Source organism: Macrosteles quadrilineatus, unplaced genomic scaffold, assembly GCF_028750875.1.
Source record: "Macrosteles quadrilineatus isolate MER2022 unplaced genomic scaffold, UCM_ALF_1.0 Scaffold_8__2_contigs__length_117827958, whole genome shotgun sequence".
Taxonomy (NCBI): domain Eukaryota; kingdom Metazoa; phylum Arthropoda; class Insecta; order Hemiptera; family Cicadellidae; genus Macrosteles; species Macrosteles quadrilineatus.
In genome coordinates this window covers 25,725,704-25,736,742 of record NW_026542601.1, presented here as the reverse complement: position 1 = coordinate 25,736,742, position 11,039 = coordinate 25,725,704, and the positions used below count along the sequence as shown (strand labels likewise).

The 11,039-nt window shown below is 33.0% G+C and overlaps 1 protein-coding gene across 2 annotated transcripts; it reads left to right on the top strand.

Moving 5' to 3' along the window:
- The first annotated feature begins 888 nt into the window (after window positions 1-888).
- On the top strand, window positions 889-6,326 carry LOC129001080 (apolipoprotein D-like). 2 transcript variants are annotated; one of them, XM_054428249.1, is made up of 6 exons: window positions 889-1,010; window positions 1,667-1,793; window positions 2,721-2,857; window positions 3,534-3,625; window positions 4,044-4,145; window positions 6,111-6,326. In XM_054428249.1, exons 1-6 carry the CDS (start codon window positions 1,006-1,008, stop codon window positions 6,251-6,253), a joined length of 606 nt encoding a protein of 201 aa, XP_054284224.1. In that variant the 5' UTR covers window positions 889-1,005; the 3' UTR covers window positions 6,254-6,326. The 2 variants fall into 2 exon arrangements, with proteins under 2 accessions (XP_054284224.1, XP_054284223.1); XM_054428248.1 differs by lacking the exon at window positions 889-1,010 and adding an exon at window positions 1,240-1,289.
- The last annotated feature ends 4,713 nt before the right edge of the window (window positions 6,327-11,039 follow it).

The window sequence follows — 11,039 nt, the reverse complement described above, 5'->3', positions numbered from 1 at the left end:
ATAACACAAAATTAAAACTTTTATTGGCATACCTTTGACTTGTATATTGATGTTACTATATTCTCTCTCACCATATTAAAATAGTCACCAGTTTAAGAATCAAAATGGACATTGCTTAATTGAGCCACTGACAGTGCTTTCATGTATGGTGTATTTCTTATTCCAGTCGAACGAACAAACTTGTAAATCAAATTAAACTAATACGATGACTCATTAAACTTAAGTATATTTTACACCCCATCAACTACCGAATCTCAGTAACAACAACTATGGGGGAAATAAGAATCTTACATCGATGAAGACCGGGAAGATAAGATCGGGAAATCGATGTGAGTAGTACATTGAACTATGTAATTCCCGGTAAAAAATACGCTACGGATGCTCCATGTAAATGGGATCAGTCAATGGATGGTCAATGCAATGATTTAGCCAAAGAAAAAACTGAAATCATATAAAGCTAAGTACCGCAGTTTAATCGAGTAATCTTAGTAAGATGAGACATGCCAACATTAAACGCTGCACCTTCTTATTATTTCAATTTGCACTTGGTACTAAGGTGTTTGACTTAGATCTCAACAACAACAAAATAATTATTTTTAGACTCCCAAGTCTCCCTGTACATTACTTTATAGTTCACAGTGACGTAGATTATGCATAAATAAATGAAATCAGTGGAATTTAACTATTGATATTATCGTGTATCATGAGTTTATGACTGTACTAACTCACTCTATATTTTTCTTATTTTCGTGGAAATAAATGTTGCCTAATCAAATGTCAACAAAGATTGACAGGTATGAGTCTGAAATGATGTGTAAATTGTGATAAACTATAATGGATATTTGTAATCTCACTGAAATGTTGAGGGTAGATAGCAATTATAAGGTTATCTCATCACCTTCTAGTGTTTGTGATTTGTAAGAGTCATCACACTTGAAATTTATCCTTCTGATAGATAGTTTAAAACCTCTGTAAAATTGTTTCCTAATATTGTTTGTTTCCAGAATGAGGTAAGGATCATTGTTGTATTTTTTTAAACCTGTAATTTTATAAGTTGTTTGGTATAAAGTAAATATTCTTTAGACATCTTTAAATCATCGCAATGGTAGTTTTATTTTTTTGTCGTTTTGTGCTTCAAATACTATTATTTCAATCTAAATCTTCTTTGTACTATACTTAATTAGACCTTAGACCTAGAAGCTACACTTTGTAAACTTTATTTTGCAGTTAATATCTTCCTCATTATTGTTGGATATGTTTTTACAGTATTTTTATTGTTGTATCCACAGGTGTAGTAGAGCGTTCCTATTCTACTTTTCCCAAAAATCCTAAACATCAGTAGGCTGCGACTTGTGTTTTTACCAAAATGGTGGATAGCTTTCCAGCACTGGAAAATGACTATGCTACTGGACTTGTCTCGCAATATTTTGTTTGATAAATGAAGCAACCTAAACAAGTTTAAACAAATTTAAAATTAAGTAATTACTTTATGCACTCATTTTGTATTCAATGAAATGAAATCTACATTTAACTCAATAAGTTAATTTTTTTAAACCACTATAAATAAATTGGGATGCAAACAAAAACAAGGGCTTAGGGATAACATAACAAAAACTTAAACCTTATCTTGTGAAGCATTTATGATTACCTTCAAGGTTATTTCCAGGTTCCTGTCAAGTGTTTGTGTCGTGTTGGCGGTACTGCTGGTGGGGTCAGAGGCCTTCAGTTTAAGTTGGCCCAAGTTTGGACGATGCCCAGACCTTTCTGTACAACAGGTGTTCCAGCTACAAGATGTGAGTGCAAGATAATTATAAAAAAATATCAAAGAAAAACTTCAATGAAAAGAAAAGGGTTGTGTTGCTAGCCTAGTGGTAGCGTCTCGGACTTTGGTGCGGGAGGGACGGGTTCAATCCCCGATCCACTAAACATTTTATTCTCTCGTGACTCTCTCGTGAAATGCCATTGAGGTAGAAAAAAAACATGTCTTCATTAAATAGACAAAACAACTGACTTGTTTTATCTGCCCCATTTAACAGCTCAAACAATGCACTCAAATAAATATGAGGTTAGAGGATATTTTTTATGTAAGAACTGAATTTGGGATTATTTGATTTATGTGTCCATCTTTGTTAGTGGAAAACAGGAACTCATTTCTTGGATGTAAGACGATAAAGTGTGGTACACACTTTGTTTTTTTTTTACCAACATTCAAAAAATTTGAATCCTAATTGGTTTAGTGAAAATAACTATATTAGCTAGTGATAAATATAATATTTTAGGTAGGTACCTAATATGTGTATGAACAATGGTAGTTTGATGCACTTTGCAACTAATAATTAAACAACAAATATTACAAAGTCAAGCATTTGATAAGAGAACAATTCTAAAGGTAATATAATTAACTAGGTGATTATGTGTTAGTAATAATCTTTGTTGTTGTCTCAAGAATAGTAATTAGTAATAACTCATCTAAAGGTTCATTACAGCTGCCGCTGCCACTGATCTCTAGACTCCTCTTGAATGCTGTCTTCACAGAACAATCACACAATTCTCATTTAACTCAGATCAAAATTAGATTGGAAACAAGTTTATAGTCTAAAAAGGAATACAATTCATTAAATCAAAAGAAATTTAAAAATTAGATCTCCAATTGCTTAACCTTACTATTACATGTAAAAAATATGCCTAAATTACACACCGAATTATGTTCTGTATTGCAGTACATGGGTGTGTGGTACACTCAGAATGGTTACAATCTTGCGATGACCCAGGGCAAGGGCCGTTGTGCATATGCCAACTATACTTTGGACACTGAGCACAACTATGTTAAAGTGAAAAACCAACAGATTTCTGCCAGGTATGTTTCTCAAAATTTCTAGCCACTTAACTATTCCCACATTCTTATCAAGCAACAATTTTTTTGTAACAATGATTTTGTAACAGAAGGCTAAAATCAAAGGTTGTAAGTTTTAAATTCCATTTGCCAAGTTTTTGCAAACTTGGTAACTTACCGATATTTGATCGATGGAAAATCAGAACTATTCATGCTAAGCCATGGATTGAACTCAAAAATGAGTTTTAGCTCAAAACTGATGCCATTCCATCAGACAGACCGTGGATATATCCTTACATTCGTCATTTCCTGCTTAAAAACCCAACTTTTTTGTCAAAAGAAAAACTTTTCTGCACACTAAATACTAAACAAACACGTGGTAGATGTAAAAATACAACTTCTTCCAAAGCACAGTTCTGCTGGAAATAATTAAGTGTTTGTTGTTCCATCTCTGTGTGTGCACATCAATGTACTTTTAGTTGCTTTAATAAATAACTACAGTATTAGCTGCAAAAGATGATAAATGTAAAACAGTTCTAGCACTCCTGACGAGAACACAACTTTTGGACCTGGGTGCAATCTGTGGACTTCCAACAGCTGGCTTTTAAAAACTTTTTCAATCATATGGTAAGCATACATTTTAAGACACTCATTACACTACTTATCTCATAATTTGACGGACTGTGCCTTTTGTTTTCAGCACAAACAAGTGGGAGTCTATCAGTGGCATAGCAGAGCCCGTCGACCCCAGCAAGGACGAGGGGAAGTTCACTGTCAACCTCTACGTGTGGGGTATGATTACACTTACTAAAATACAGCGATAATTACTATGCACTTTGGCAACATTTAAGCGCCAAAGGCAGTCACACTCGATAATTATTATAATGAAATTATTGAATAACAAAACTTTCCCCCTACCCTGTGGCAGTAAGCCTAAGTACCTACTTGTTAAATATAATGATATTTTAAATGAAATGCATCTGACATGTTTAAGGAAATATCTTAGTAAAAACTTAATTAGGAAAAATGGTAATTTGTTTACTCTGCAGGTTTGCTGTGGCTATTTTTCCGTTTTTTTCTTTCATATAAGTTTGGTGCCACAGGGAAAGTATGGCGGGGTAATAGCTTGCAAACCTTTATACCTACAAACCTTTAAGGTTGTAGATAAAACCTGTAAGGATTTTATTTGATTTTAATTCTTAAATCACAGGATTCTGGAAAGTTACTGGTCCTTACTGGGTGCTCGGTACTGACTACAGCACTTACAGCGTGGTCTATGGCTGTGACAACTTCCTCTTCTTCTTCCATTATTGTAAGTCCCAACTGTAATACCGTACTAAAAAAATGGATAAGCAAACATAGGGTGAGGCTATAGCCTTTTTGTGGTGTAGTTAATATATAAAACCAGAACGCCTGTTGGTGGATATATACAGGGTGTACGGTCATAAGTGTTAAATAAAATTTAGCATCAAACTACATGGTAATGGGGACATAATGACGCACATTTGAGGTTCCCAACCTCAACCGTTAGGGAATAACGAATTAATTAAGGTTTTCCAAAAATTATTGTGGTTGTTATGAAAAAGGTTATATTACTCTGTTAAAAATGCATTAATTATTAATTTAAATGCCATTTTCAGAATCCTCACAACATTTTAAATAGATATAACACATAATCGTTGGGGTACTGAAAAATATTCTATTAACATTTCTTTGTTAAACAATTATTTTTAATATCGACGAAAATTTAAATAACATTCAGAAATTTATTTCTCGGTTACCGAGTCCCGCTGAGTTAAACAAATATTACTAAAAACTTCCTTATTTAAAGGGCTTTACAATGATGTACAACTACATTTATCTACTGTTAAATCTATGGTGAATTTGTTCGCACTATTGTGAAAAATCACGGTTAAACCAAAACAGATATTGTAAAAAATAATGAATTTTGCTTACTATTTTATGAGCTGGCCACTGATGATGAGTTTTTGTGTAATTTATGATTGACCAGACTACACTTTCATCAAACTAAAGAGTTTTTGTTTAGACTTTGGAAAATTTGCTATAAAAAAACCACAATACGTTAGTAAAAACACACAATAAAAATCAAATCAATGACATACTTCGTCCGAAGCACAACTTTTATTAAGGTGGAATCACAGTTTAGGTGTAAAGTGCCCTCCGTTTTCCCGCAAGCAGGCACTAGCTCGCTAGTGAATTGCGCCAACTGTGACCTCATACGTCAATTTTTCCCTTACTTTCCCAGCAGACTCAAAGATTCTCTCCCGTAACTCAACTTCAGAGTTTACAACAGTTGAGTAAACTAGACCTTTCATGTAACCCAAAAAAAAATCTGCCGGGCTCAAGTCTGGAGATCGAGGAGGCCATGTCACACTTCCTCCACGTCGACCACGTCTAATCCATTCCGGGTAGTTTTGGTATAGCCACAACCGAACTTCCGCGAGTTAATTGAAATCTTATCTGAAATATGAAAAATATACTATAACCGTAACCTTATCACAAACACATTTTACAACTATATGTTTCTTTTCTTAGCTTAATAGTTATAAAAATAAACGTTGCATGCGAGAAAAAAATACAAATTATTTGTTGCCTGCACTTAAATGTATTAATCTTCACAATAGCTTTTCTTTGCCCTACCATGTTTTTTCACAACAATGATTGAATTACATTAGGAAATTTGAAACTTGGTAAAAACTATTTTACACCATTGTAAAGCCCTTTAAATAAGGAAGTTTTTAGTAATATTTGTTAAACTCAGCGGAACTCGGTAACCGAGAAATAAATTTCTGAATGTTATTTAAATTTTTTTTGATATTACAAATAATTGTTCAACGAAGAAATTTAAGTAGGATATTTTTCCGTACCCCAACGATTATGTGTTATATCTATTTAAAATTTTGTGAGGATTCTGAAAATGACATTTAAATTAACAATTAGTGCATTTTAACAGAGTAATATAACCTTTTTCATAACAACTACAATAATTTTTGGAAAACCTTAATTAATTTGTTATTCGCTAACGGTTGAGGTTGGGAACCTCAAATTTGCGTCATTAGGTCGCCATTACCATGTAGTTTGAGGCAAAATTTTATTTAACACTTATGACCGGACACCCTGTATATTTATTTTATATACTATTTATGATGATAAAGCATAGAAATTATAACCATTGATGGCAAGTTTGAAAATGCACTGTACAATTATTGTTTCTTGTGCCTCTCTAAATTAAAATACATGTCTTATCCTGTTACAGACAGCAGTTGGGTGTTGAGTAGAGCTCAAAACATGAGTCCCAAGGCTGCAAGCAGTTTTTACAGGCGTGTAAACGCTACATTGGTGAAGAACAATCTTGACCTAAGTACCTTTGAGGCGATTGATCAAAGTAACTGCTTTTAAACAGCGTCTGTGGTCTATGTATAGTTGTTACAGTATTACTATACAAATGCTACATAAAAATCTTATGAAATTATTTTGGTGTTATAGTGTGTTAATTCCATCCTTAAAAAAGAATTAATTATGCCTTCTACTGTAGAAAGCTCTGATTTTATGTTTAGCTCTTCAAAATAAATGTTATGTTTGTCATTACCCTTGAATTTGGTTCTGTCGACTTCCCATCTGACTAATGTATTGCTAAAATATCATCCTTAAAATCTTTTTCATACAAATTTAAAATAAAACCCCACCAAATATTTCCTCTCGGACAATTTTAAGCAGCTTTTACAACACATGAGTCAACCTGTTGCTAAAAATTGAACATACAAATACATAAAAGTCCTCACTCAAATGACTGATTGACTTACTAATTTGCCACCAAATCTTCAATATAAAGACTAGCTAGAAACATGAAATTCGGTATACTCAATGAAGGAACGTTTTAAGTTTTCATAATGATTTTACAATAGATTTGTGCTCGAGAAGTCCTAAAGTTCCAATGACATTCAAAATTTCGAAATGATCTTATCCTTGTACCATATTTGTGTAGTTTTTAGTTTTAATTTTAATTATTTATTTTAAAAATTGGGATCTAGATTTTTTATTTTATACACAAAATACCTCCACCTTTTTGGCGGTGTTTGTTTTATTGAGGCATACAACAATCATTCCAATCATTCCTTGAGTATAGGCCTACAAAATTATTTCTGTTTAAGCTACACAAAATGGTCTGGAAAGAAATTGTGAAATTTTATGTTTTTTTTTAGTCAAAAATGGGAAAAACCAATTTTTACCCCATAAAACCACCCATTAATCCCCGTTCCCATAGTCTGATCATGCTGGTTCGCGAATTCGTTAGAATAAACACAGTTTTACACGTTTCTATTGAATTTCATCAAAATCGGATCATTTTGCTCAAGTTAGGTATCGCGCTAAAGGACACACATATATATAAATTGAAACAAAAAAGTAAATCGGTTCCGGGTCCAGGTCTTACCATGAGTACTACGGTAATAGCTTATTCCCTATATGGGAAATTCTCTAAAAACAGCCGAAACATGGCCGAAACTGTCAAAACTAAATAAGATAATTTGTTCTGTCTAAGATAAAACAACCTTCATTGTTGGGCTTTCATATAGCAACACTAATTCATATTCCAATGACATGGCATCTGTTAGAGTTAATCCCAACTGGGTGTATGTCCTAATAATCAAAAATATTTTACATTGAGTAATAATTATAAAGTGTTCTGATGTAATCGTAAATTACTTTAGATCTAGAAATAGATTTTACAAATAAATTTATACGAAACAGGTTTTAGCTTAACAACGAAATATATCTTAGAGAAACGAAAAGCTTAATCAAGAAAATACAAGTGAAAATTTAATTCTAATCCCAAATTGACTCACAGGTAGTTGCGAAAGTAGTGACAATGAGTCGGAGTCAGCCTAAGCGGGTTATCTGCACGGAGCAGTTGTGAATTGTCAAACTTAGACAGTTTGTAGAGCGATCATTCTCAGGTCTAAGTGGATTAAATGTTCCCTCCAATCACAGCCTGGCTGAGCCTTCATTTGATATTCTGCTCAGTAACAATAACATTCAGCCAAGTCTTAGCGCAAACAAGGTGATCCGAGTCTCAGGTAATTAGATCTTCTTGAGATGAATGTGAGGATATCACGTATTGTCTGTAGACACCGTTGGATATGAAGGTGTTGAGAATAGTATCAGGTAGATCTCCTTGACTTCAGTGTGAATAGTATTGTAAGGTGGTACATTTTCAAGACGAAGATAAGAAGAAGACATGATATGAAGTGTTTAAAATAGATATATTTGACTAAAATGTGAATGTTTCTAGAATTAAGGTTATATAGCGGCCCTGGACAAGATATAAAATTAAACGTTATGTTAAATATTTTCTTCTAAGGCATTGGCCATTGGCTATCAAAAAGTAGATGTCCCATCTATAAGGACTAGCTGCAGACAATTTATTAAGCCAAAAATAGGACACACACCTCACCTCCATCAAAAAGTAGTCAAATTGATCAGTAGTTTGCATATTTCGTTGAGAAGACATAATTTTCAAAGCCTGCAACTCTTCAAAAACACAATTTAAACGAAAAAAATACCAACATAAAAACTATTTTTGTCTTAACAAAACACAGTATAAAAAGAAATTCAACAAAAACAGTCGTTTTCGCCTTTTAGCTTTTGTTCCTGTGATACTTCTATTTAAGTTTTTCTTCTTTATTAGTGGTTTTATAAAGTTACATAAGGACCTATTGGCTGACTCAACCACGCTCTATGTTATTCTAAATCTGTCTAAAACTTCAACATCGCGCAATGGAATGTCTAGTTTTATTCATAGTCAAAATAAAAAAAATATCGTTTAAACGTTTTCACCACACTAGGATCTTTTTAGTTGTTTTACAAACGAAAATTGGAGGCTGAAAGTTACTTATAATCGTTTACAAAAATTATCACGAGCCGACAAAACCTAATTTTTGGCTTAAGGTACGAAACATACTATTACAGTTCTACATTTCATCACTAGAGCGTAAATAGACTCTTTTCAACCCGAGCTCAAGTTTCACTTTTAAGTTTCGAAAATGAGCAAGGCTTGAAAAGGCAATTATTTTGCTCGTGCGATGAACTATATCTTTCGTCACAATGATATAATTATCCAAGCAAATAATGTAAAAAAACAAATATACTTTCATTTAAAGTTAACCTCTCAAAACGACTTGTAACTTGTTTACAATTTTTCGCTAATGCAAACAAGCAGCTGCTCAGTTAGTGATTCAATGATTCCGTCTTTACGATTGGGTCTGTGTACATTATGCTTTCGATATGTCAAACTATATTGATAGGAATGCAACAATAAGCTGCAACAGATTAAAACAATAGATAAATATTTTCGAAACATGCGACTTCTAACAATCGAAGTTTACAACAGCTGATTTTTACTCCCTAACGCTTTTTTAATTCTCTGAGGAGAAAAGGGATACATTAGACCAGACCTTAGACCCGCAATGCATATAAATGTTTTTTGCTGCAATATGACAAAAAATGTATCAACAGGCTGGAAGCTTATTATGAGTTTTGTTTTGATTTTATCTCATTGTAGGCCATACGATATGTGTGGTTATTTTTATTGATAATTTGTTTAAGAAAACTTAATTTGGTTGCTTCATGAACAAAAAAATATTATGTTACAAGTCCAGAGGCTTAAAAATTGTATCAAGCCCTTATTAAAAGCCACAGTTTATCACAGTACAAGTCCTGGACATATTGCACCATACCTTTGGTTTTAAAATTCTTTATACAAACAGAAATCCGCAAATTAATCAGTTCAAAAGTATCGTTACTTCTAATTAACACACCGTAGAGCTAACATTATTACAAACAATATAACGATATAGCAGGCCTTGCCCTGATGTTACTGTATAGTTGATTAAACCCCCCCCCCCCTCTCCACCACTACCGTCAGAGACAATTTAGTAACCTGACTGCTGCTGAGGCAAGTTATGACCGGTTTGATTAAATCTTGTGACAGTTGTATGGACCTGTTGTAACACACGTCAGTGTTACCTGCGAAACCATAAACATCTGTCTTAATACTCAATTGATTATACGTACACTTCATCACAAGAGTTTCAATATAATGATTTTCATTCATTAATTTCATGGTGTAGTAGTCTATGAACCAGTAAGTTTAAGCTAAATCGTTTATTTTACCTTTCATTGTCAAGTGATTCTTTGAAGTATTAAAAAGTATTAAAGTATTTGTAGTAGTACACTACTAGTTTCGAGATTCTGGAGTCCATTATCAAGCATGACAAAAGGGTAATCTTTGTTCACTTATTGAAATTACGTCATTGAGTCATAGTTAGGGTCTTCAACCTGCAAATGGTCCAAATATTCTTTCAATTTGGACGAATAAGAATAATGAAGAATGCAGTTGATGATATATGTGGACAAAAACTGACCGTACTACGAACGATGTTGAATAGGCTATTGTTAATTTGAGTATTTGCTTATCGGTATCTTTTCCTGAAAGTGCTCAAAATCGTTCCTTATACAAACGCTAGGCATATAATAAACTAGGATATAATACTAGAATATTTTATCTTTAGTGAACAGACACAAAAGAATGAATCAACCATGAAACTAGCAGTATAATAGGCACTTATAAACAATTTAAACAGAGAAAATGTCTAAGAAACTACCGTATAGTGAAGGATAGGCCTACTTAACATAAAAAAATCTCAGCCTGTAAAATAGCTAATTAACTTTTATACCGAAGCACCAACGCTGAAACATATATTTTACTGAGTTAGTTTTATAAGTTAGACCGTCTTCCACACAATAAAGCAAGACTTTTGAAGACAAGTTGCTCCAGCTCCATTTAGAAAAGGAACACCTCCGAGATGTTTAATTTCCTTTATTTTACTCCAGTGAAGTTAATTATGGCTTATTTTCCTCTAAGGCCATTTAGGTCTTGATGTATTCCATGGTTATTTAACCACAAAACGACTTTAAAATTCCACAAAAGACATTTAGCCAGGATTTACGGATCAAGCATTCATGCAACCAAGAGTATAGTGTTTGTAAGTGTGCTTTGATTTAATTAGATTTTTTATTAAACTACTTAAATTAACCATTCAAATATTTAGCTGAATATATAAAGTAATCAAAGAGAAGCCCTGATGTTTTATAGGTTTTGTAGGTACACGGTAACTAAGTTATAATA

What these genes read in the sequence shown, in the direction of transcription:
- LOC129001080 (XM_054428248.1), top strand. Translation starts at nt 1,255, where the DNA reads ATGTTTTTACAGTATTTTTATTGTTGTATCCACAG. An exon ending in AACCAACAGATTTCTGCCAG is followed by an intron (nt 2,858 to 3,533) that starts GTATGTTTCTCA and finishes TTTTGTTTTCAG; the next exon opens with CACAAACAAGTGGGAGTCTA. An exon ending in CCTCTTCTTCTTCCATTATT is followed by an intron (nt 4,146 to 6,110) that starts GTAAGTCCCAAC and finishes ATCCTGTTACAG; the next exon opens with ACAGCAGTTGGGTGTTGAGT.